The 27952-nt window shown below is 36.6% G+C and overlaps 1 protein-coding gene and 1 long non-coding RNA gene across 4 annotated transcripts; both read left to right on the forward strand.

Moving 5' to 3' along the window:
• Positions 1 to 5065: 5065 nt before the first annotated feature.
• On the forward strand, positions 5066 to 10160 carry LOC134842030 (uncharacterized). Of its 3 annotated transcripts, none has more exons than XM_063858175.1 (7): positions 5066 to 5387; positions 5469 to 5754; positions 6112 to 6487; positions 6753 to 7889; positions 8119 to 8705; positions 8975 to 9004; positions 9167 to 10160. In XM_063858175.1, exons 1-7 carry the CDS (start codon positions 5178 to 5180, stop codon positions 9886 to 9888), a joined length of 3348 nt encoding a protein of 1115 aa, XP_063714245.1. In that variant the 5' UTR covers positions 5066 to 5177; the 3' UTR covers positions 9889 to 10160. The 3 variants fall into 3 exon arrangements, with proteins under 3 accessions (XP_063714245.1, XP_063714246.1, XP_063714247.1); XM_063858177.1 differs by having other exon boundaries at positions 5280 to 5387; positions 5469 to 5621; XM_063858176.1 differs by lacking the exon at positions 8975 to 9004.
• Positions 10161 to 18173: 8013 nt separating this feature from the next.
• Positions 18174 to 22582, forward strand: LOC134842602 (uncharacterized). The gene is made up of 2 exons (XR_010162514.1): positions 18174 to 18659; positions 22249 to 22582. It is a non-coding gene; the product is annotated as an uncharacterized LOC134842602 (long non-coding RNA).
• Positions 22583 to 27952: the final 5370 nt, after the last annotated feature.

Genomic DNA, 27952 nt, shown 5'->3' on the forward strand with positions numbered 1-27952 from the left:
CCTTTCCTGAGTGAAGACATACGTGATTGCTTCTTTGATTATGAGCAGGCGGTGTTACTAAGATTCTGGACGTCCAGAATTGTGACGACTAAGAGCGTTAACAATCCACAGGCCAAATTGGGATTGGTCTTGGAAGAAGAGGTGACTGCACCTTCAGTACCAAAATCCGACAAGAGAGTGGAATTTGGGTTGGGATTCTCAGATGAATTACTGAGAACGAGCTTGATGGCAGTGTGGGAATTGATGAAGCCATCGTGGTGTCCTAGTCCCAACGCTGACTCAATATTACGGGCGACACAGGACATACAGAGGGAACTGAATGCGGACTGTAACCTGCGTGACCTCAACATCATATATAATGTGATGATAACAGCCTCTAAGAGCAACGGAGAAGATAGAGTGGAGTTGCCTGGCTGGGGACCAGAAGACTGGGTCAAACCTGGTAGCTGTCTGGCGGAAGTCTGTGGACTAGAGGGTCACGTTTGTGGAAGTCTAGACTGTGTGAAAATCCTGGAGAAACAACACAAGCAGTTGACGGTATTGTTTGGAAATGTAGTGATGAAAGCAAGAACGGAAACGGAACTGATAGCAGATTGCGATGGAGGAACCGATGTGAATCTGGTGACAGCACTAGGATTCTACAGCATGTTTGGTTCTTTAGAGTCACTATTGCATCTAGAACAGAAACATGAGATGGTCACAGCCATCAGCGTAGAAGTATTCCCAGGAGTTCTGCAGACTGAGCAGAAGTATATAGGAAAATGGAGGGAAGCAATCGAAACGGAGATGAACATCAGACACAGCGAAACTTATTGTAGACCATCAGGAGCACGATATTTGGTGGGTTCAATTTTGGCTCCAATGTGCAAGAGCAAGTATCCTGTACATTTCGTAGCTGTGGATGTGAAGAGTACAAGAACGATTGTGGATCAAGCCTTTTCAGTGCCGAAGTGCGTGAGGTTGGCAAGAATGTCTGAAAAGTCTTACGAGTTACTGTGTAAGATTTTCTCAGCAGTTCCAGAAAGAACCAAAGAGGAGTTGGAGTCAATACTAGGAAAGAAGTTCATGGGATATGTGAGCGGGAACTTCAGTGACTTTGAAAAACAGAAACAGAGAGGATCAACTGTCACAGATTACAATGCAGTAGATGAGAATGATGAGATCCACCGAGTGATGATGGAAGTGGAGCCATTGCTGGAAGCTTCGGGAAAACGGAATTGGAGGAGCATCATGTTGACACATGACGAGTTTCCTTGCCACTGCTTGCTGCAGACCTGGTGGTATCCCAAGCGTAGTAATCTGGTGTTGATCTGGGACTCTGGAGAGCTGCTCTCCATGGGTTTACCAGATTCATCACAGCCCATAACAATAGTGATAGTGGGAGTTATGATGGCGATATGATGGCTGGAAGCTCATGTGAGAGAAAATAATAGACAGGAGGCACCGACGAGAGAACAATTGCAGAAATTAGATTGTCTAAAAGATTTAGATCTTTTTGAGACAATGTGCAAAGTTCTAAACACTGCCGATGGAAGTGAAGAAGATATGGGCAAGAAAACGATTGATGCCATTGTTCAGAGCTAACATGACTGCATGGTTGTACGAGTATGCGAAAAAGCATATGTCGAAGCATGGCAGAGTATACAGTGAATATCAACTGGACATTGGGGCAGGAGCTTTCAAGCGAGCTTTCGTGACCCATCGGAATGCAGTGACCACCGCTGTGAAAAGAATTTCCAGGACGAGCGAGCGTAGTGGAAATGAGAAGGCAGAGATGCTGAAAGAAGATTTGGAGAGAAACGTGACGTTGTGTCTCCACAACAGCTTCTGTAGAAACAGAGAATCAAACGTGGATCCCCTACCTTGCTGTAAACAGAGGGTGGAAGAGCAGAAGTGTTGGAGGACGGCTTCCAACAGCGTCAGGATAGTCAATGACGTGCTACAAGACACGGAAACCGAGAGTGCGGAGTCAGTGTCACAGGAGGAGGAAATGGAGCATTGACGAATGGTCGAGAAAACAAGAGGCAGCAAGAAAGAAAATTAGAAGAATTTAGAAGTTTTAGAACTTCTAAACGACGAAAAAAGAAGAGAACAAAGGGATGATGAAGAAAAGTTAAAACTCAGAATTGTTTTATGTGTGTGAAAAACTCAAGTGAGAAACCAAGCAACCAAGTTGTAATTGAAAACTGAAACATTTAAGTTGAGTTTGGAAATTGTTGCATTTATAAATTTGCATTTTGGTTTTAGTTGAAGTGGCTTTAGAGACACTCACTTATTATTTATTTAGAAAGGCTTGAGGGGAGAGTATATTTAAATATTCCAGCCTGCATGATTGTTTTTAATCACTTAGGAAGACTGATAACTTTGTGGTGACATGAAAAACTTGAGTAACTTCTTGAGGAGGGAGGTTGTTGCATTGTTCTTTCTAACCACAAAGTTTCTTAGTTTTAATACTCAGGACAATAGGCAAGCAAGATTTCCGAAGGGAAGGAGCATAGTAGGATAATTTTAGCTTGTTGGTTGGCAGGACTGTCCTGCAAGCCAACACCTTTTAAATCTAGGAGAAAAAGTTTCAATCGGGATATTGACACTGGAAGTCAGAAAATATGTTTTATCTTAAGTCATATCCTCAATGTGCAGATTAATGAAAGAATTTGAAGGCTATAGTGATGTAGTATGATGCCATTTATATTCTGCAGTGAGTCGATGTGACGTAGGTAAAAGTAATTTCGTGCATTTTGTAAATTCTGTTCGATGACACTGTAACCATTTAGAACATTGCGCGATTCAATGAGGACATTGACCGGACTGTCCGGGGAGTATGTGACATTCGACCAGAATGGCCAAAATGCAGTCTCTGCAGAATTCAGGATTTTAGCAGTGAACCTTCCGGATTGGCGATTTAGAACGGATAAGGACGTTATTTGAATGATTGGCCAAACGGTGAAGGCTAGAAGATTCTGGAATTCTAAATTTTAAATTTTCGAAGTGATGACGTAACATTTCTGAGAAATGTTAAAACGGCCATTTTGGCTAAAATAGCAGAAAGAAACAGAACAACTTTATCTGCGATTACGAACAGTACGAAAATCGAGACTAAAAAACAACAACGAACTACCGAACAGCAGAGGACGTTCCGAGTTGCAACTATTGTGCTGTTACAATAGTTGCAAGGCCGTTGCGAACAACGGTGAAGGGTAAAAACCAGCCCTCCGAGTTAGCGTGAACCTGAGGTTAAGGAGCTTGATTCGGCGGATTCAAGAATCCGGAAGGGTCTCGGGACGGAAACTTTTATTAACTCACATAAACTTTTAGCATCCTGTCATGTCCTGACTTGAATTTAACTGATATTTTGATTAGTTTTGACAAGGATGAGGTGCTAGGAGTTGGGGGAAAGGGTTGATCCATCTTCGATGGAGATGATGATTTTTATCTACTGAACAAAAACAATAGTAATATAATAAGTAGTAGCCCTGTTTTTAGGAGTGACCTCGTGGTCTGGGGATACAGAGACCCAGCCATGAGCTCACTAATTTTGCATGTAATTCAGTTAATTTGAGCGTTCTGGTCGAAGCCGGAGAACAGTAACGTTTTTGTCAGCCTGATGTAAGAAAGACCACCGAAAAGTACTGGCTTGGTAGAGACGGTGAAAAACATGCAAAGCTCTGTTTAGACGCTAGCCAGTCGTCTTAAGACTTAGTTTTGTTATCCGTCGATATGTATCTTCCGGGCGAATGTTACATTATTGAAGAAACGTAACCCGTATCGATTTTAATTGAAAAGGACTTAAACACTTGTCATCTTCTTTTATCATTATCACTTCCATATCTAAAAAATTCCAAGGATTTTGACTGGAATACATGATGAAGGGACTCATGACTGTAACCTCGGTTACTATGATACTTTTGACCTTCTGATTACCTTAAAAAAATAGTTTTCTACTGTCATCATGAGCAAAATTGCGATACTGCTAGGAAATCATAGATAGGTGAGAGGAAAAGATGACACCGAAGATTGATGACATGGCCTATCATGCCTAAAATGTATAGGAATTTCTAGATATTCGAATTTTATAAACTCATAGGAATAAAAACAAAAATAGCCGGTTGCTGTGCAAGTAGCACAGAATGTCCGACCATATTTTCAGAAAAAAAAAACATTTTGCTTTTTTTCCAAGTTGATGTCTTTTGTGTAAGTCGTGTGATAAAACCACTATACGAACGGTAAAAAAAAATTAGTGAATTAGCATAACGAATCCAATGGTATTCAAAAAATGAAATTTTTGCGCTAATAATTTTTAATGTTTGTGAAAATTATTTTTTTTTGACAGAGAAGAGCTAAATGAAGCTTCTTTTCTTTTAAGTCAAATTAAATTTTTCAGCCTAAATTATTTATTTGCAAATATATTAAACGTTACTCGATCGCAGTACTCGCTCGAAAATAGACGAAAAATCAAAAATTTCAAACTGATTTTTCTCGACATAAGAAAAAAAATGGGGAATTTTTTTAAATGTGATTCGAATCACGACTGAAATGGCTTTACTATAGTATATCACTCAGCCCAGTCCGATGATTATTTGTGGTACCTGATTTTGCGTGGAAAATAAAAAGAAAAAACTATAACACCCGAATACAAAGTTCCTCCCCACAGTATCTACTGTCCTTTCTTCTGTTTCAGAGCCATGGGAGATAAGAAATCACCAGACAGCTTAGCGCCCATCCTGTGGGCTGTTGATAGGCAGCTCTTGTAGAAATAACTGTATAAGACTCCCTAGTGCGTGAACAGAATTAGCACAGGCTAGGTTTGTAGCCCTGGAACTGCTGTAAAAATGTGTCGTAGTTTTTATTGAAAAAATTTGTTAATGCGAAATAAGTTATGTCTCAGATGTAAATTATATCTGCCTTGACCATGTTTCTATTGTTATATGTTCCGATTTATTAATTTCCCAAATTTTTTGGCTGGACAATGTGATGAATGACACTTGATGTAACATCAGTTTCCTTGATAATTTTAACCTTTGATTATATTTTATAAGCTATAAATGACACGATTAATTTCAGTGCGAAGATATGTATAAATAGAAGAGGAAGAGAGAAATAAAACATGTAGTCTAAACACTCGTATTGTACTAATACTAAAAGGCGGAAGCCGTATCATTGAGTCGTCTCAGTGATTCATGATGCCGAAGCTGCGAGTATGTGGAAGAGCCTGGATGATAGGATCGGACGACTTGTTTATCCCTAGCGGCTTAAGCATCTACTTCAAAATTTTATCTCTTACAATGGTGCTGACGATGATCATTCTTCTCCATAACAAGCTTCTAAGATGCGATCAGCCTTTCTTTTATGTTTCTCTCTATCTCTATGGATGCCTTGCAATTATAGTGGTAAGAATCGAACTAAAAATTAATTCACACAAGTAAATACAGTAAATCAAACATCATGATTTTTAACCTCTCCCTGTTTAGACGATACTTATAATCGACCTAACCGTGTTCTGCCTCAGTCGTAGAGGAGCCATAATGGATGAGCATCCACGAAGGCGCATTCCCGGTTTATTCATAGCCAGATGTGTCTTAGCTGGAGTGGAATTGGGTTGGACGGGGTTTGGAACTTTTGTCGTAAGCTACAAATTTCCATGTGATTTCACCCCGCATGTTCTCATTATAATTTGGATTGTCGCTTCATGGCTCCTGTTCTTTTTCTTCATCCTCGGAATTCTCGTCATCTTTGATCCTTTGGGTTCTACGCCTTGTGAGTTCATCTATTAACATCCAAATTAACATTAACTATCAACCACCAGGAAATTTGTTCACCTCAAAGGCCTTTGGAAAATTGTTCACCAGAAAGGCCTTAGAAAATCTGTTCACCCGAAAAGCCTTTTCTGTATTAGGTTCAATAAATAGCTCGAAAGATTCTGTGATTACATCCGAAACAACATTCGAATGGTTGCTATGCTAATCGGCTTTAAGCATCTTCTTTTTGATAGCATCTGCTTATTTTAGTTTAACAGAAGCTGCTTTCTATTTCAATGTCAGTTTTTTTAGCATGGAACGCCGAACATCGGTATAGCTGTTGTTAGGTATAATTGTGCCTGATCTGAATGTTTAGGTGATAGTGACGAGTACCCAGTACATGCCAGTAAAATCTGGAAAATGCGGATGCATCTTCTGCGAATGCTCATGTGCAGATACAAATATTACAAGGAGTTCGAAGATGTCGCGAGGCTCTTCCAAACAGAAATGAGACACAACGAGCTTGTGATCACTGACATCACAGCCGGTCTCATGCTCATGTCCAGAAAACATCATCTGGAAGCGGAGAGATTTTTCAACGAGGCGTCCAACTTTGCAATGGAAGAACAGTTGACAGTCAAGGACGCGGAGAGAGTGATGTACTTTTACAAGTTTGCTAATGCAGCTTACGGATGGCCGAATTATATAATAGAGGATAGAGCACATGTGATAGAGATTTGTTGCGCGTGCAGGTAAGTTTCTTTTTTTGTAATAGATTTTTTTTGGTATCAAGTTTAATACAGACGTCCAAACAACGAAGCAAGTCTGCTTCCAGAATTTTTTTTGCAATCTGTCTGTTGGATGCCTGCTAAATAATATTCTCATGAAAAAACCTAAACAAGCGATTACGCCCAGCTAAACCAAGATTGTGACTCTGCAACGTATGAAAGTATCTTTTCATTAAAAGTATGAGTATCCACTAATATGTTGTGGTAACTGAATTAGTTAATGTTTCAGTTGTAGAGAAGACGGCTATGTCAATTTAATCTCGCGAGAGGGAGAGTGCGCATGCCATTACAACTCGAGAACCGTCATCAACAGAGCTGGAATCAGTCGAGAAGACCTAATCGCAATCTCCTTCCAGAACACCATACACGAAACGCCCTTCTATGTATGTATGGACCACGAGTCTAAAAATGTCATTGTTGCAATTAGAGGAACCCAGTCTCTGGCGGATTGTCTGACAGACATGATTATCCATCCTGAGCCGATTGCTTGGGGTTATCCAGACACATTTCTAGGCCATAAGGGAATGCTCGCTGCTGCCAATTTTGTATACACCAAAATTCAGAGAATCGGCTGTTTCGATTACTGCTATGAGAAGTGGCCTGACTATAAATTAGTAGTTGTTGGACATAGTTTGGGAGCTGGTGTTGCTGGCTTGTTAGCATTTATATTGCGTAGTCGAGACTATCTTAAGAAACGTGAAGTCACTTGCTATACATATGCACCGCCTGGAATTCTGCTGTCGAAAGAAGCGTCAGATCATTCGAGAAGTTTCTGCTTCAGTGGTGTTGTAGAGAGAGATATTGTACCTAGATTCTCACTTGGAGCTCTACGGCGTCTGGAACGCGAGTTGAGTGAAGTGCTTTATGAGTGCAAGCAAAATAAATCTGCCATTATTTTCGGATCTGTGGCCGGATGCTTTGCGAAACTTCCGTGTTGTCGGTGTCTTAAGAAGAAAGAACCGGACTTAAAGGATTCCTACTTCCCAGGTGACAAAATATGTGAAAGTGTCGATAATTGCCGAGAAGATGGTCATGATTGTCATGCGGCCACTGGACATCAGTTAGTTTCGGATAATTGTTACTGTCGGGAAGATCCGGCGGATAATTCGAGGGCGAATTCATATGTGATTCCACATCAGTTTCATGACGTTGCAATTCAGATAGATTTAGAAGACGACACTGGAGTGATCACGAAAGAACCGAGAGACCAGACCTCGACTCGAATGGGAGCGTCAACTGCGTTTGGGAGTAATACGAATAGTGGGGCTCCGTCTACATCCAGTGGCGTGACCTCGAAAATATCGGAAATCATTCACCGACAGGAGAGGGAAAGGGAAGCGTTCAGATATGTCCCGAGACGACAAAAGTAAGTTATATTTGCTCAGTTGTTTTTTGTTGCTTTACAAACTCGTTTTTTTTTTGTATCCAGGTTTTTTTAATCAAATGAGTCTACTTGCGAAAATCTTTAATAAAGTTGTGAACAGATTATCAAGGTTTTTGTTGTAATTATAGAAAAGACTAGTATTGGTGTTGAAGTTTGCATTCATAATTTTTTTTTGGCTGGTTGGCAAAAATAATCATTGGCGCTGCTTCAGAGATGATGTGCAAATTGGGCACACAACTCCACTTTACCCTCCGGGTATCTTCCTGTACTTCGAACCATGTCACCCCACCGAAGACCTGACCCTGCTAGAGAAGAATGGCAGACGCTTCACAAAGCTGCCTCACTTTCTGAACTACGTGCGCAAGTGGAAAGAGTATCAGTACTTTTGGATCGAGAGAGAGTTCTTTGATCGGATCTTTATCGCAGACCGAATGTTCACTTCTCATTTTCCGTATACAATGGACTACGCTATAGTGCTGGGTCAGCCGCGCATCGACATTTTGAAGCCAGACAAACAGGATAAGAAGAAATTAGATATTTCTGAGGACAAAGCTGTGAAAGGTACAGCGGGTAAGAGAAAAAGCAAGGATAACTTTGCAGAAGCGTTTCCTAAAAAGGCTTCTAGCTCGGATTTGGAGGAAACTTACGACGTACCATCTGAAGAGTATGCGGAAAATACGAACCTGGACCTTAAAGACCAGAGACAGGAAAAGAGTGCCCAGACCATTTCAATATCGGATTTGGACATGTCAAATCAGTATTCAAGAAGACTGTCTGACATCACTGAACGTCACGAAGGTGGGATCATACTTTGAATCAATCCGAGAAAATGCACCATTGACAAACCCTTTTCTGCTTGAAAATTATAATCAGAAAAAGCGAATCATTTCAAGCTTGACAAGCTGACCTGTATCATTTTCTGAAGCTTTTTGTACTTAATCTTGAAGAAACTTATCAACTGAAAGTTTCTGTTTCAGTGAAGTTTGTGCTTAGTCTCAGAAGAATAAACCATATATAAAACAAAATTAGTTTTTAATGAAAGTCAAATTAGTTCATGCTTGCTTCAGGTACCCGGCTTGGATGGTCCACGCCATATGGTTGAACTAAAACCCTGTTCTAACCTAAACCTACCACATCGACCCTCGAATGACCCATAGCCAATCAAATCAAATCATTTCCTCTTTCTTCTCACAATTGAAATTTCAGAATCGCTAGTTTCATTTCATTATTTGAAAGCAGAACAGGGTTTTCACTTACAGAGGAGTCTAATATTGGCTCAGATAAAGATGCGATAAAGCGCAAAAAACAGAAGAGGCGATGGTCGCAAGAAAAAGATAATACACATCACAGAAATTCGTCTTCGCCTATAAATTTTGATGATCGCGCTGAGTTCTCAAAGTCTCACATAGGGGATGAAAGTGGGGTAACGTATAAAGGGGGTCCCATACAGAAACGAAGGTCATCGCAACTTCCGAGAGAGGAATCAGTTCAAGATGTTACTAACAGGTCACCTGCTAAGAAAACAGAACTAACGTCTTCGAGTACTAAAATCACAGACAAAGGCAATCAAAAAACAGACAAAGGCAATCAAAATACGGACAAAACTTCACCGACTAGTCAAAACAGACTAAGGTTTTCATCTTCCAACGGAAATACAGACCGGGATAAATCGCCAAGCAACCAAGTCACTGATAACCCAAAGTGGGGTCAAATGTTATCATCGCCCAATGAAGCTGTAGATCAGGGTGAAAGGTCACGAGGAAGCAATCAGTTGACGACCCACAGAACATCAGCAAGATCGGACGATAAGGGGTCAAGTCGGAGACGGGTCAAGGTCAAAAGAAAGAAAAGATCACCCGGAGGGTCAACAAGTCTGCAAGTGCGAGGCAGTGAAACTAATGCTAAAAGTGAAGGTAGACTTTCAAGGAGATCGGCAACTGCAAGAGAATCAGAACTAAGCGAGAAGGCCTTCTCAAAATGACAACAGGTCAATCGGTATAGAAAATCGCGAGTGTAGATTTGTTTTTGTAATAGTTTTGCCTATGCGAAGGCAGAAATTCAACGCTTGATTATTTGCTAGTTGTACATGGATTTTGCTTTATACATTTAAATTGTATTTGAATACACACTACATAGGTAGGGTATTGTTCTGGATAATATACCCTAATTTATGTTTAGTACCTCAATTTATAGCTTATGCCAATTTGCAATAATAGTAATTTATAGCAATAATTCTTCCAATTTAAATTATGAAATTGATCTTGTTTTTATGTTCATAGGTTAAAAAAATAGTGCAATTTTGTGTTTGAAGTGCTAATGAACAAAGTAAATTGGGAAGAATCTATGGCGTAGGGTTTTTCTGGATTTTGACTGCATTAAAGAAAGCCTACAGGGTTTGAAGTTTGGTATTATTTTACTTGCGAAACAACTATGTAAACCACTATTACAAATTTTTAACTTGCTTTATTATTACACTTGCGAGCTTGCGATCGTTAGTGTATAAGTACGAAATTTCTTTTTTCTAACCTTACTCGCAAATAAAAGTGATCATTAAAAGGGTTCACTAATATGAAAATTTCTTTGTAGCATTGGAAATCGCATAGCATCTTTTCTCTGCTTTGTTTGTAGCTAGTTTTTGTGACTTATTAAACGTCCCTGGCTGAGTGGTTAGTGTGTGAGACGCATTATGTCTAGGTCGCAGGTTCGAATCCGAGATGTTAATGAATTTTTACTAATTCGAGGCTTATTTATACTTTTTCTTATTGAACTTTATAGAGCTGCTTTTTGGCGTGTTCTCGCTAGTGTTACCGAAGTGCAGCTTCGCCTCAGTGTTGAATCTTAATAACTTCCAGGTTCCTTCGCACTTGGCCTAGAGGTAACGTCATCAATTGTACACCCTAAAGTCTGGGGTTTGAATCCGGGTCGGACCTTTATTTTAGCATGTTAAATTTTTTTGATTTGTCGTTTTTTAGTTATATCGCTTTGGTGGCCACATCAGGAATTTTTCTTGTGCTGTAAGCGATTATCATGGCAGCTGCACGTGTTGTTCATAGCTCTTGCTTCCGATTTCTCTTAGTTTTCACCTTAGGTTCAGGGGCTGCATCTACCAACTCCAGTCGACTGAGGACCACACGACTGTACCAGTTCAACTTCGTCACCTTTTCCCGAACCTCTACCTTCCCCGCAATCAACCCCGACAATTTCACCACACGCGCATTTTTTTTGCTGCATCCAAATTTCATCACCATCTGAAATGTGAAAAGACTCAAAGATCAACGGAGTCGACGAATTGAAGCAAACAAAGCATGTTTGAAATGATATGATAATTTGTTCACATGTAGACTCAATTAAAAATTCATGCTAATTTCCCCAAAATGTATATGCTTCGTTTACATGCAGTTTGTAGTAACTAAATCATCATAATCCACTTTTTATATGATACAGTCGCTTTCCAGCTATCGCGAAGTATTCATAGCAATATTCACCTAAATACAGCGAAATTGTTGCGGATCAATTCTGGGTTGTACCAGATGATTTCCTTTTAAACACAAACCTTTTCAAATCAGTAGTAAAAAGATTTTTTTGTTTTTTTTTTCACGTTGGTTGTCATTTTACCGACTCTGATCTGGTAGTCTTGAGTTTTTTTCTATTTACTACTCTTGCAATAAGCTAGAGTATTGCATTCGAGAATTAGATTTTTTCCCGTAAAGAATTTTCTTCGCAGGACTCTTTTGGACTTAACTGTACTGGTTCTTGTTTCCTAATGAATTCAAATTTCCTAGCATTTCCGACCCACTTAGCCCAAATTTCCTAACGTTTCCGACCCACTTAGCGTTTCCGAACGAATACGTCTGGAATAGCAAAGGTTCTGGGTTATTTATCTGCTGATTTGTTTCCTGCTTATTTATAGGCTTAGTTGTCATATCCTAAAATCCTTTTTAGCTGAGCACATTTTAATTTGACCAATTTTTGGAAATTTTGACCGTTTTTTGGAAACTTTGTCTTAACTCGAAAATTACCGTGCCAATTCATAGATTTAATGTTTAATCGAGAAACACGATTTTAGTAATTATCGTTACCTTAGTGGGCATGACCTTTTTTCACAAAAAAAACTTATGGATTTCGAAAAGTCAAGTTTTTGAAATTTTGACAGTTTCTTTTAGAAAATCTTTGAATGAGTAGAAAATCTTAGAAGGGTTCAAACGAATAATTCGGTTGCGACAATTTTCCCTGCAGAAGTAGTGACTCCTTTGTTTTTTTCAAAGAGATGTTATGTCCATTGGAAAGTTTCTATATCTCAAAAACTTTCCAATCTCTTACTTATTTTTTTTTGTAGAGAAACAACTATGGTTTTGGACAAAGTACAATTATTGAAATTACGCAGCAGCCTAACAATTTCAAAAAGTATCAATCGTACCTCCAGCTTTAGCTGGGTACCTATTAGTCAACAACACCTAGTTTTTTTTCGCGGTTTGCTTTTTGATTTCTTTTTAAGTTCAGTTCATTTCCTTTGTAACGAGGGCAAACTCCAATATCGAACAGCAATGTGTAAAGCTCACGAAAAACTTGACCGACTTCTGGTTCCCTGCGAAGTACATATTTTCATTTATAATCCAGTTTTCTCAAATTAGGTTACATCAAAAAAAGTGCCAGTCATAAATGTTCTAGAAATTCAACGAGCTTTAAGGGCATCTATTTTTTTTCTTTGAAATTCGAAAGTTGAGAAATTCAAATTTCCTAGCAATTCCGACCCACTTAGCCCAAATTTCCTAACGTTTCCGACCCACTTAGCGTTTCCGAACGAATACGTCTGGAATAGCAAAGGTTCTGGGTTATTTATCTGCTGATTTGTTTCCTGCTTATTTATAGGCTTAGTTGTCATATCCTAAAATCCTTTTTAGCTGAGCACATTTTAATTTGACCAATTTTTGGAAATTTTGACCGTTTTTTTGGAAACTTTGTCTTAACTCGAAAATTACCGTGCCAATTCATAGATTTAATGTTTAATCGAGAAACACGATTTTAGTAATTATCGTTACTTTAGTGGGCATGACCTTTTTTCACAAAAAAACTTATGGATTTCGAAAAGTCAAGTTTTTGAAATTTTGACAGTTTCTTTTAGAAAATCTTCGAATGAGTAGAAAATCTTAGAAGGGTTCAAACGAATAATTCGGTTGCGACAATTTTCCCTGCAGAAGTAGTGACTCCTTTGTTTTTTCCAAAGAGATGTTATGTCCATTGGAAAGTTTCTATATCTCAAAAACTTTCCAATCTCTTACTTATTTTTTTTTTGTAGAGAAACAACTAAGGTTTTGGACAAAGTACAATTATTGAAATTACGCAGCAGCCTAACAATTTCAAAAAGTATCAATCGTACCTCCAGCTTTAGCTGGGTACCTATTAGTCAACAACACCTAGTTTTTTTTCGCGGTTTGCTTTTTGATTTCTTTTTAAGTTCAGTTCGTTTCCTTTGTAACGAGGGCAAACTCCAATATCGAACAGCAATGTGTAAAGCTCACGAAAAACTTGACCGACTTTTGGTTCCCTGCGAAGTACATATTTTCATTTATAATCCAGTTTTCTCAAATTAGGTTACATCAAAAAAAGTGCCAGTCATAAATGTTCTAGAAATTCAACGAGCTTTAAGGGCATCTATTTTTTTTTCTTTGAAATTCGAAAGTTGAGAAATTCAAATTTCCTAGCATTTCCGACCCACTTAGCCCAAATTTCCTAACGTTTCCGACCCACTTAGCGTTTCCGAACGAATACGTCTGGAATAGCAAAGGTTCTGGGTTATTTATCTGCTGATTTGTTTCCTGCTTATTTATAGGCTTAGTTGTCATATCCTAAAATCCTTTTTAGCTGAGCACATTTTAATTTGACCAATTTTTGGAAATTTTGACCGTTTTTTGGAAACTTTGTCTTAACTCGAAAATTACCGTGCCAATTCATAGATTTAATGTTTAATCGAGAAACACGATTTTAGTAATTATCGTTACTTTAGTGGGCATGACCTTTTTTCACAAAAAAACTTATGGATTTCGAAAAGTCAAGTTTTTGAAATTTTGACAGTTTCTTTTAGAAAATCTTTGAATGAGTAGAAAATCTTAGAAGGGTTCAAACGAATAATTCGGTTGCGACAATTTTCCCTGCAGAAGTAGTGACTCCTTTGTTTTTTCCAAAGAGATGTTATGTCCATTGGAAAGTTTCTATATCTCAAAAACTTTCCAATCTCTTACTTATTTTTTTTTTGTAGAGAAACAACTAAGGTTTTGGACAAAGTACAATTATTGAAATTACGCAGCAGCCTAACAATTTCAAAAAGTATCAATCGTACCTCCAGCTTTAGCTGGGTACCTATTAGTCAACAACACCTAGTTTTTTTTCGCGGTTTGCTTTTTGATTTCTTTTTAAGTTCAGTTCGTTTCCTTTGTAACGAGGGCAAACTCCAATATCGAACAGCAATGTGTAAAGCTCACGAAAAACTTGACCGACTTTTGGTTCCCTGCGAAGTACATATTTTCATTTATAATCCAGTTTTCTCAAATTAGGTTACATCAAAAAAAGTGCCAGTCATAAATGTTCTAGAAATTCAACGAGCTTTAAGGGCATCTATTTTTTTTCTTTGAAATTCGAAAGTTGAGAAATTCAAATTTCCTAGCATTTCCGACCCACTTAGCCCAAATTTCCTAACGTTTCCGACCCACTTAGCGTTTCCGAACGAATACGTCTGGAATATGAAAGGTTCTGGGTTATTTATCTGCTGATTTGTTTCATGCTTATTTATAGGCTTAGTTGTCATATCCTAAAATCCTTTTTAGCTGAGCACATTTTAATTTGACCAATTTTTGGAAATTTTGACCGTTTTTTGGAAACTTTGTCTTAACTCGAAAATTACCGTGCCAATTCATAGATTTAATGTTTAATCGAGAAACACGATTTTAGTAATTATCGTTACTTTAGTGGGCATGACCTTTTTTCACAAAAAAAACTTATGGATTTCGAAAAGTCAAGTTTTTGAAATTTTGACAGTTTCTTTTAGAAAATCTTTGAATGAGTAGAAAATCTTAGAAGGGTTCAAACGAATAATTCGGTTGCGACAATTTTCCCTGCAGAAGTAGTGACTCCTTTGTTTTTTTCAAAGAGATGTTATGTCCATTGGAAAGTTTCTATATCTCAAAAACTTTCCAATCTCTTACTTATTTTTTTTGTAGAGAAACAACTAAGGTTTTGGACAAAGTACAATTATTGAAATTACGCAGCAGCCTAACAATTTCAAAAAGTATCAATCGTACCTCCAGCTTTAGCTGGGTACCTATTAGTCAACAACACCTAGTTTTTTTTTCGCGGTTTGCTTTTTGATTTCTTTTTAAGTTCAGTTCGTTTCCTTTGTAACGAGGGCAAACTCCAATATCGAACAGCAATGTGTAAAGATCACGAAAAACTTGACCGACTTCTGGTTCCCTGCGAAGTACATATTTTCATTTATAATCCATTTTTCTCAAATTAGGTTACATCAAAAAAAGTGCCAGTCATAAATGTTCTAGAAATTCAACGAGCTTTAAGGGCATCTATTTTTTTTCTTTGAAATTCGAAAGTTGAGATTCTTCCAACACACAAATCAGTATTTTTTCTGTTTACTTGCGTTCTTTGACGCTTTTCCAGCTGCTGTTGGTTATGTTCAAAATATTTCAGGATGCTTGTGGTATACAAGTTTTAAAACTTAGTTGCTCAAAGTTAGTCATTATTAATTTACTATGGCGTTTTTTTTTGTTTTCGGATGTGCGCGTCTTCGCAAGTATTTTGGGCTTATCAACAAATCGTTAAGGGATACTAAAAGCTTATTGATTGCTAATAAATGTGTGCCTGGACTGTTTTTCTGGAACTAAGTTAATCATTTTGTCAAAAAACCTTGTTTATCGAATATTTTGTTTGGCTCGGTTATTACTGTCTCATTTTGTTCCTTAGCTTGCAATGCTGTGCTTGCGTTGTATCGCAGGCGGAGCGAAGCTTTGCCTCTGTACTGAAGCCATTTCAGTCGTTTTTCGTTTTTCTGTTCGATTTTCCAACTAAGTTATTACGCTTGCGATTAGCAAGCGTTATCAAATCGGAATGTAGGCTTTGTTTTCGCGTTAATAACTAGTTAAACAAAATCAGTTGAATCACCTATGATGTTGTTGTTGTCGTTGTTAGCCCGAATCAATGGTGCAGCCTTCTCGTGGTGGACCCGACGCGCGACAAGTGGCCGCAAATGGCACCAAAAGCCGACATGCTCGATTTCATTGAAATTCAAATTTGAGCTCTTTTTCCTCCCCCCCCTCTACCTGCAAATTTGTACATGTAATATTGTTGACCACATTGTCCGATTTTTATGAAAATTTACATACAGACTAATAATGCCACGACGAACATATTTGGTCTTCATACTCAACCTCGTAAAACACTCTTTACACTAAAAAATTGATGCTCGTGTTAGGTGGGGAAAAGGAGAAGAGCCCAAATTTTACTACTGGGTGGGTACTAGTTACTACGGTAGTTTCAGGGGACTTTATAGAATCAGTTTTTTTTCCGGCTCAACTGGTGTCTGCTCAAAGATTGTCGGCCTTATTTCCGCTTCGTAAATTTTGCTGTTGCTTATTTGAATTCGAAATGTCTTGCGTGACATATTTCCTGTTTGATAAAAATAGGTCTCATAAAAAAGTATGGGGTTGGGTTTTTCATTTTACTTTTTTTTGAGACACTGGAAAAACACTTCTACTAATTTTTCTCGAATTCGTCTTGCTTTTCTCGAAAGCTAACCTTTCAATGAATAGTGCAGAATTTTGATTTTTTTGACAGTTTTTTGAAACTTGTTGTCTTTTCTCGACAACTACCCTGCCAAAGTTGTTTTTTTTGGGTCAATCGAACGGTTGGGTGAATATCTTCTGCATTAGTGGCTACGCCCAATTTTACAAAACAAAAAGTCATCGTTCGCGGAAATGTCAACTGTCTGGTATTTTGACCGTTTTTTGGACTTTTCTCGATAACATTGTTTAAATTAAAAGTATTAAACAAGCAGTATGTAACCGCACTTCGGCTAGGATTTTTGGATCGGTCTCCATACTGGTAAATTCTCTGTTGTGATCTGATTGAAAAAAAATCACGCGCATGCATATATATGTATATGTAAATGTATATTCATGCCTTCAATAGTCAGAGGCTTATCAGAAGCGCAGTTTAGACTCCTATATAGGTCCTGATGGTTATTTTTGGTCGGCGGCCTTAATTTCAAGGCATGATGGAGTTTTTTCTATGAATTACACTTTTATTTTTGACAGTCGTTGAGTTGTTTCGTCAATTTACAAACTCGGATTCTGAATTTTTGAATTTTTCGTATTGTAATGGTTTTGTCTTATGTTTTATCGGCATAGTCCACTTATTTTGTATAGTTTGAAAGTCAAAATTTAAATAATTTAGTTCAGACTCATATATAGGTGCTGATGATTTTTTTTTGGTTTTTTGTCATGAAAAATCTTAAAAGTTGCTGAGGCTCAAAATTCAAAGAGCTTTCAGGGCATCTATTTTTTTCTTTGAAATTCGAAAATTGAAATTTTTTAAAAAAAATAGCGTCTTATTTTTTTCTGTTCACTTGCGTTCATTGGCTCTTTTCCTACTGTCTGTTGGTCATGTTTTTGTGTCTCAGCCAATTATTCGTTCAAAGGCGACTGAACCTTCGATATGATCACGCTTGCGATTAGCAAGATTTATCAAATCGGAATATGGTCTTTTTTCGGGTTCACAACTTGCTTAGCAGAATCACTTGTATCTTGGTTCATAATGAATTCAAACTTCTATACGTGTCCTTGCTTTCCTGTCTGCTAGCTTGCATTGCTTTTTTTTCATGTTTTATTGCAAGTGGTGCGAAGCTCAGCTTCGCCTCTGTGTCAATTAATATCTCTATTTTAACTGGTAATATTCCCAGGATTTGAGTGAAATTAACTAATTTTTTGCATCCAATTGACGATCCGAAAGTACACATATTTCGGGAAAGGTTCCAAAAGTTTTTTTATCATCGCAGCAGATTGTGAAGCCACTTTTTGTTATGGTTTTTTCCCTTTATTCTCAATTCCACATTAAAATTCTAATCAATCTAAACGCTTAAAATAATTAACGTATTCAAAATAGCCGCAATTTTAAGCCGATAGGTTTTTTTTTCGAGGTGCTCTTATTTCTTGAAAATACGCTATATTCATCTGCGCGAGAGTAACAGCCGATGTATTTTTTTTCTTCAGGTGAATTTTGAACTCTATAATGATTCTACGGCGACGTTGTTACTGTCAAAGAAGGTTCAGGATTATTCAGACAATTCAATCTACGAGATCAGTTTTTGACTCGACAAAATCCGAAGCAGTCCTATCTCAGTTGAAGTTTCAGCCAAATAGTTTCGATTTTCCCTTGAGAAATGCCGATAATATTCCAGTCAAAGTGCCAGCTGTACACAAAACAGTTGGCTTCGAACTTCCGGCTTTTTTGGACAATTTGAGCCGATCAATTACGAACTGGAAAATATCAGACCCAGTTTCTAATAAACAAATAGGTCAAGCTGTAAACGAGCCCTCGGAGCTAGATAGACGGGTGGATCTACCGCCTTCTGCGAGAACTGTTGTGCCGATGTATGCTAGAATAGGCGGGAAGTACAAGCGACCTGCGTTCAAAAGACTGAGAATTAAAAGAAGGCATTTCAAAAAGGCTCGAAGGAAAAATCGACACAAGGTATTTAATTGCGACCGCAGTTTGTTTCTGTCTGCGTGTGTTTAACCATTTGTAAAAAAAAATCTCATATTCTGAGAGCTAATTTTTAGTATATTGAAATTGGTCTCTAGGTCAGGGTTGGAAATATTCTAAAATTCTAACATGTGTTTTATCAACTTGTTTTAAAATAACTGTAAAAGTTTTTAAATGATGAATGAAACACGTTTTTTTTGCGTGAAAACTGGGTGTTTCTTGGTATTTTAAAACGTGCCCAAAAATTTAAAGTTTATGCCTCTACTTTTGCTTTTTACACCGAAGACTTTAGTCAAGGTGTTATGGTATCGTGTAGCGGGTTTTTTTTTAAATGTTGTCTGTTGTCAAGTGTCGACAAATAACGTCCACAGTTATCAATTATCATGTGGGCTGGACTATATTGCGCTATGTCACGTGATTGCGTATGTTTGTTTCTTTATTTGTTCATCTTTATTTATTTAATTATCTGTTCTTCTATTTATTTAATTATGTTTAGTTTGCTTATATTTATTTATAATTTATGTATGTACATATTTTTTTTTGTTTATTTTTATCACGTGTTTTGTTTATTTATTTAATTATTCTTTCTTTCATTTAGTTTTGCTTTTATTATTTCTGCGTGTGTATTTATTTAATTTATTTATTTTCATTTATTTATATTATGGGTCTGTTTGTTTGGTTATTTGTTCATATATTTTTTTTCATGTCTATTTAATTATTTGTACATTTCACTTTTGCTTTTATTTATTTATTTATTTATTTATTTATGTATTTATTTATGTATTTATTTATTTATTTATGTATTGATTTATTTTTTTATTGCTTATTTATTTATCAGGTGTGTTTTGTTTATTTGTTGATATTTATTTCTATATTTATTTAATTATTCTTTCTTTCATTTAGTTTTGCTTTTATTATTTATGTATGTGTATTTATTTCATTTATTTATTTTCATTTATTCATATTATGGGTCTGTTTGTTTGGTTATTTGTTCATATATTTTTTTTCATGTCTATTTAATTATTTGTACATTTCACTTTTGCTTTTATTTATTTATATATTTCTTTATTTATGTATTCATTTATGTATTTATTTATTTATTTATGTATTGATTTATTTTTTTATTGATCAATGAACAGGTGGTTACAAAGTTTTAGCTGGTCACTGTATGATTTTCTGCCAGCAGCTCAACTGGTCTGTGTATACTTGTATTAGGTACACAGTTTTTTTTCAACTGCTGTGTATACTTGTATTAGGTACACTGTAGTTTCAATCAATTGATCTGTGTATACTTGTATTAGGTACACAGTTATTCTATTTCAACTTTTGTGTATACTTGTATTAGGTACACTGTAGTTTCAATCAACTGGTCTGTGTATACTTGTATTAGGTACAGTTTTTTTTCAACTGCTGTGTATACTTGTATTAGGTACACTGTAGTTTCAATCAATTGATCTGTGTATACTTGTATTAGGTACACAGTTATTCTATTTCAACTTTTGTGTATACTTGTATTAGGTACACTGTAGTTTCAATCAACTGGTCTGTGTATACTTGTATTAGGTACAGTTTTTTTTCAACTGCTGTGTATACGTGTATTAGGTAAACTGTAGTTTCAATCAACTGATCTGTGTATACTTGTATTAGGTACACAGTTATTCTATTTCAACTTTTGTGTATACTTGTATTAGGTACACTGTAGTTTCAATCAACTGGTCTGTGTATACTTGTATTAGGTACACAGTTTTTTTTCAACTGCTGTGTATACTTGTATTAGATACACTGTAGTTTCAATCAACTGATCTGTGTATACTTGTATTAGGTACACAGTTTTTCTATTTCAACTGCTGTGTATACTTGTATTAGGTACACTGTAGTTTCAATCAACTGGTCTGTGTATACTTGTATTAGGTACACAGTTTTTTTTCAACTGCTGTGTATACTTGTATTAGGTACACTGTAGTTTCAATCAACTGGTCTGTGTATACTTGTATTAGGTACACAGTTTTTCTATTTCAACTGCTGTGTATACTTGTATTAGGTACACTGTAGTTTCAATCAACTGATCGTGTATACTTGTATTAGGTACACAGTTTCTTTAGTTTAACTGATCTGTGTATACTTGTAATAGGTACACTGTAGTTTCAATTAACTGGTCTGTGTATACTTGTATTAGGTGTAAAACAGGAGGCGTTTTGCTACACATACAAACACAATCTTTTGTATTTTATTATAGCTATAGAAATTGATCTACAATGCGTAAGTACGACATTTAGTTCTACGATTGTTATTTCAGGTCCTTTGTCAATATTTCAGGCTCTTTGTCAATATAGCAAAATTTTGGTGTATATATGTGTTAGTAAGATTTTTAGTTCTACAACGTTTATTCAGGCTCTTTGTCGATATAGCAAAATATTGGTGTATACATGTGTTAGTACGATTTTAGCTCTAGAATTGTTATTTCAGGCTCTTCGTCAATATAGCAATATTTTAGCGTATACATGTGTTAGTACCATTTTTAGTTCTCGAACTGTTATTTTATGATCTATGTCAATATATCAAAATTTTAGTGTATACATGTGTTATTACGATTTTTAGTTCTCGAACTGTTATTTCATGATCTTTGTCAATATATCAAAATTTTATTGTATACATGTGTTAGTACCATTTTTAGTTCTCGAACTGTTATTCCATGATCTTTGTCAATATAGCAAAATTTTGGTGTATACATGTGTTAGTACGATTTTTAGCTCTAGAACTGTTATTCCATGATCTTTGTCAATATAGCAAAAATTTGACGTATACATGTGTTAGTACGATTTTTAGCTCTCGAACTGTTATTTCATGATCTTTGCCAATATAGCAAAATGTTGGTGTATACATGTGTTCGTACGATTTTTAGCTCACGAACTGTTATTTCAGGCTCTTGTCAATATAGTAAAATTTTGGTGTATACATGTGTTAGTACGATTTTTAGTTCTAGAAGTGTTATTTTATGATCTTCGTTGATATATCAAAAATTTAACCTATACATGTGTTAGTACGATTTTTAGTTCTAGAACTGTTATTTCAGGCTCTTTCTCGATATAGCAAAATTTTGGTGTATACATGTATTAGTACGATTTTTTGTTCTAGAACTGTTATTCTTCAATTATTAGTTGTTCAATTTGTTTGGTTTTTGCTTCAGTTTCTATGCCTTCGGTGTATTGCGCGTAGCGCCTATGTTAAAAACCTTGACAAGTTTCACTGTTGACCTGAAAAAATTCAACTTGTGCTTGGGTGAAAAATATTTGAACAGTTTGTGAGAGTTTGAACAAATTTTCTTAATTTTGATTGCTTTACTCTGACTACGATACCATAATACCACCGTTAATATCACACCAGATTTGACCCCCTACGAGCTTTTTTGAGGTAATCAAAATTGCGCGGAAAAATTAAGGTTATTCATAGTTTCCTACCACCCAGGGTTGTCGGAACAAAAACGCATTATTTCGTTTTCCCCGTATAAATCAAATCAGTGTAGCATCTGTAGAATCGAAGTGTTCAAATCTCAAATTAAAGTATTGTTTTTTTTTAGCTGAAACAGCGTGAAATTTTGAAGCGACAAGAAAATCTGAAGAAGTGGAATGAACAATTGGAGGTTGTTCGGGTTCAAGAGATTCAAACGAGGTCACGCATTGAAGAAATGAAGGACACTCAGCGGGAGTTGGTGAACAGAATCCAAGAGATGATTGATCAAAACCCTGAGCTGTTGAACAAAATAGAAGAAAGCGTAGATCCCGATATAAAAGAGAAACTGAGAATTATGAACTCGGTGGAAAAAGTTGTGACTAAAGAGGAAAAACTTATCCAAAAAATTTATAAGAAAAGATAATTTGAATATTGGTCTTTGAATAAATTGTTATAATGGACGTTTTAACAAATATGAAAAAATGGTCTGGGTCGGGCGGATCTAAGATTTTCACGAGGAGGGGCGGATTTTCTTTAAAATCGAAAATTTTGTCGACCTTTTTAGGGCGACTAAATTGATTTTCCGAGCACTTCCAGAACATTATAAAGACCCTATTTTGACCAAAATTTCTGCGCCGCAGGTGAATTTTTGAGAAAACGGGCCTTAAAAAGCGTTTTATGCACTCTGGAAAATTTTAACTTAAAGTTAGTTTGTTTCGGCGCGCGCACACCTTCAAAATTAGTATATATTGGAAAAAGTATATATTGTATTTATTGGAAAAATTTAAAGGTTGGGTGACCAAAAAGGGATGTAAAATAGCACCAAAGGGGGCCCTTAAATCCGCTTTTGAAAATGAACCTGAAGATTCAGTACAAAGAATGAATGATACAAAGAATATTGATAGGTAGTTTCTTCGATACGAAGATTTTACTTTCGCGCATGCTATCTTAGACCAGCCAGAAAAAAACTAACAATTGAAATTAGTTTTGTTTTCTCGCATATCCCGAAGAAAAGTGTTTTTTTTTTTGGCTGGAGGTTAATTGGCACAGAAATTTCGTCCAAAGACTCAGCCAGTTTGAAGTTCAGACAAATCAGCCCTAAAATCAAGATGATTCATGGAATTTTCCAATCGGCAAATGTCGGACAAAATAATCGAGAAATTAGTCCACAGATGAGGTAGTAAAGTGCACAGATCAGTGTTGGCCCATGAATCTACTATGTCGCAGTTAAATACAATGGGAGTAAACTAGCCACAACCCGATGAAGTGAGGCCAACAGAACACGCCGTGAGAACAATTGAATAATTATTATGATAAATTGCATACATTTATACCAACTACCCCAACAAATACAGTGCTGATTTAAATTATCCGGACCAAACGAACAAAACTTGAACTTTCAAACGCGTTTTTCTCAAATTGGGTTAAAATTAGACAAAAGGTGAAGAGGACAAAAGTTGCTTAGAATTTCACCAGAATTAATATGGTGCCATGCGTAAGAGGCTTCCTGTGATATAATTTTCATATCAATTAACAAAATAGTTTCAGCGTAATTCTTGATTAATTGAAAAAAGCCAAAATGACCCATTTTTGGGGTAAAATTTTTGTTGAGAATTTCGGAGAAAAAATGGCACCATATTAATTCTGGTGAAATTCTAAGCAACTTTTGTCTTCTTCACTTTTTGTCTAATCTTAACCTAATTTGAGAAAAATGCGTTTGAAAATTCAAGTTTTGTTCGTTTCGTCCGGATAATTTAAATCAGCACTGTATACTGCTTGGGTCCGTTTTACAGATGTCTCCAAGACTAGGTCGGCTAAAAATTGCTGGTGCAAAGTTATCTACAGAGATGATAAGAAACAGATCGTAATTCTGACAAATAGACCCCCCAACCACACCCCCCCCCCCCACGTTGCTTAAACGTGTTACGGTTTACAAGGTTTTTTTGTTTCATTTGTTGCAGACTGCTGGTAATAGTCACATTACTAGCATACGCCAATGGTTAAGAGGATAATGTCTCTGCCTCGTCGGTAGCATCGACGCACACAATGGATTGTGCTCGTTAATTGAGAGGGAAAAATAACCCTGTCAACAAAGATAAAAGATTGCATGCAAGCTGGCACGGAACTAAAATTATCTCAAGTTTGGAAAATTTTCAAAACAAATTTGAAAATTTTGAGGAGCTGGTTTGTTAGGTTGACTGAATTTATTTCTCGACCTCTCCCAAAATAACGACGCAAACCTATTTTGCCATCAAATTCTGTGCGGCGCCCGCCAGTTTTTTTTTAACCTCAGGCCAAAAACAGACATTTTTTTGAATTAAAACAAAAGCGATCGTTTTTGCAGCGAGTATATTGGTGCCCTTAGAAAAATAACAGGATTGGTCGACCAAAAGTTGATGTCGCAAAATATTACCATAAAGAGACCCTTTGGATCGTCAGGAAAAATGACAGTTTTCTGTAATGTGTGCGTGAAGCTATGATACGCTGTCCAATTGAACCTGTTTTTTTTTTGTCAAATTGTTTTTTTTTTTCAAAACTTTTGGCTCGAAGAAAAAAATGCAAGACTTAAAAAATTTTGGTTTATGTATGTAGTAGGTTCCGAAATTAAGCTTTTCTTCTCATTCTCAAGTTACCCCTGAAGTTCCTTGTAAAGGTAAATTGGCGGCCTAATTACACCCTTTGAAAAAGTTTTGATAGCTCTTAGTAAAAAAAGGAACGCCTTAATTGTGTTCTAATTGGCAGCTGATAATGTTAATTGAGAAGAGCGAGAGTTAGAATGAGTCTTTACTCATTCGCACTTCACTGTTTTTACAATAGCTGTGAGCTCATCAGTTTGTTGACACCCTTGAAACGAGCTCGCCTCATTAGTCAAGGGATAGTAAAAGGATAGATGACGCAGTTGAATGAAGCAGAGGTGACAATTTCACACCTGTGCTGAACCAGCATTCTGAAAAATTAATTTCATTATTTTCTGACTTAAATTCACAAAAAGTTGACCAAAATTTCATCAGTATCAAATTATTTCAAATTTTGAACTGAAAATAAAATTTTGACTCTTAAGTTAAACCAAATCTGGAAACAAAAATTCCATATCCTCGACATTTAGTAAAAACTTGGACATCAACAAAAATGGAACACCAATCTGAAATTCTACCCCTTTTGCCAAACTTTGCCTCGGAGCAAAACAATGTTCCTCAAAATCAAACCTCATATGAAGGAAACATCCCCGAACAAATTATTGCTGACGACTTTTTCAACAGTCTGATTGCTACTAACCCAGAACCTGTCTCGGCTGAAGTGACTAATCAGGAGGTCAATGACCGAAATGAGGTAGAAGAGAGTGAACAATCTTCAGTTCAGCAGGAAGAACAGCAACCTTCAGCTGAAGAAGCAAAAGTTCAGGATTCGGAGGGTGGTCAAGAAACATCTCAAGACGGATTGGCGAAGCAGAAACGTAATAGGACCAATTACTCACCACAACAGGTAGTTATTCTAAATTTTTGTGGGCAGGTAGCGCTATTTCATTTTGAATGAAAAATAAGATCCAAGAACTTTGGCATGTTAAATACCTGTTTAAAATACACTTGTTCGAAAAGCAAAAAATATCTTTCAAAGCAAAAAAAAAACAATGATTTTCACAATAAATTACAATAGAGGCTAGGAGTTACGCGATAAAAACCCTAATAAACATTTTCCTTAGTTTCCATAAATTAGTGGTGCAATTAGTGTTTCTATTTTTAGGTGGATGTATTGGAGATGACATACGTTCAACACAACAGATATCCAACTCCAGAAGTGAGAGAACTGGTTGCCAGGACACTTCAACTCAAGGACTCGCAAGTCAGGGTAAGATGAGCTCCTCAGTTAATTAAATTAGTATAATTAATACCCGTTTATTCAAATTAGCTTCTCAACTTAAAACAGTAAATCAAAGCACAAAATGAAGCAAATTAAGAAAAAGCAACCTAACTTATTTTAAACTTAAGTACCAATGAAAAAATTTGAGAAACACTAAAACCTGGAAAACATGTAGCTTATGTTTAAATCATTGGACTTAAGTGAACTTTTGATATTGTTTAGATTTGGTTCCAAAACCGAAGAGCTAAGGATAAGAGACGATCGGCCGCCATGATTGTCCCGTCAGCACCAGCTATACAGAACATCAACAACAAACCCGACTTCATTCAAAACAACTTGATGACCAACAATATGTTCTCGCATCAAGTACCTGTTTCAGTGAACATGCAAATGATGCCTCAGCTTCCAAAATCCGAACCGACTAGCATCCACGGAAATTGGAGAGCAATTGACTTCATGTTGCCGACATTTGAGTCCCAGAAAGCCCTCAAAGATGCCTCGACGTGCTCCTCATCATCGGCAAAAGTATCCCAACATAACATGTCTGGGTTTGTTCCGATTGCTCCTGCAGCTAACTTGGATGCCCCACCCAATGTGAATTTGTTCAACTTCGAATGGAACAAATCTCAGAACCAGATGCCGCCTGCTCAAAATATCAATCAAGGATTCACTGCCAACAACAATGGATACCCAATGAAGCAGGAACTGGAAAAGCAACAGAGCTACCAGTTTACTAAGTGAGTGAAACATTTTCATACAACTATAAAACTCTCACAATGGTATAATGAGGTTTTAACCGAAAGATTAAAATAAAAATGATTCAAAAACTGAAAAAAAAGACTTAAGTAGTTGTCAAAACTACCTGATTTTTTAATTTTGATTTCAATCCAAATTAATATGATTGTTAGCTCAATGGCGCATCACCAGTTTTGGCCCAACTCCTTCATGCCTCCTGAATTGATGACTTTCAGCCCCCCTTTCTTCGCCCCCAATCATCACCAGCCCCAGTTCGACTTCACCATGTCGCCTTCCTCGTTGCCTCAGAAATTCCCCGCCAACGGACCCAACAATCACAACGGACCCCAACCATTTCACCCGAATACGATATACACCCCCGTTACAGTATCAGGACACCCTATGCTTTCATCAGGGGGGTACCACCATCAAGCAATGGCACATAAAATGATGGGACCAGTTGTGAACAACCAATTGACCAATCACAGTGCGATGACGTCATCGTCAGTTGAGTCACCTGTCTCGAGAGAGTATGTCGCCAATACACCAGTGATTTCAGTGGCAACTGTTCAAGACGAGACGTTTCAAACAATGTCCCCTTTCAACGACTATGTGCAAAGCCCACACAATTAGAAACATTTTAGTCGACTCTTCAAACCAATTTTGACACCAAATCAGATTAACTTCTCGACATTGCGTTTACACGCGCTAAGAAAATGTTTGTGTGAATCAAAAACTTTGTTTGACCCTTTTAAAACCATTTAATTATGTTTAACATTAAGATGTATAAATGTTTATTTACAAATATTTTGAAATTCTTGACTTCAATTTGATATATTTATAAATTCCTGACAAAATGACATTCTGTAAATATTTTGACAAACTAATGAAATTAAATTTCAAATAAAACTTTTTTTTCTAGAATTACACTGGATTCCTTTTTGTCCAAAATTTATTTCAGGCGTCTTTTCCAAAATTAAGCCAATTTTATCGGGAAGCGCGATCCAAAAGAATCAATGAAGAAGCAGAGATAAGAATCGCCAGGGAAATCATTTCAGTCATTTCGTCTGTCAGCAACCAGAATAGCCCGGGATATCAGGTCGCAAAATTTATCCCGGGATCGATGCAGATTAGACGTACAATCTCCATTAAACTACTTTACATTTCATAAACTTAATAATTTAATAAACTCTTTGTAATAAAGTTCTAGGACTAGCATTTTTTCCATTTATTGTAAA

This window comes from Symsagittifera roscoffensis, chromosome 3 (assembly GCF_963678635.1).
Source record: "Symsagittifera roscoffensis chromosome 3, txSymRosc1.1, whole genome shotgun sequence".
Classification (NCBI taxonomy): Eukaryota; Metazoa; Xenacoelomorpha; order Acoela; family Convolutidae; genus Symsagittifera; species Symsagittifera roscoffensis.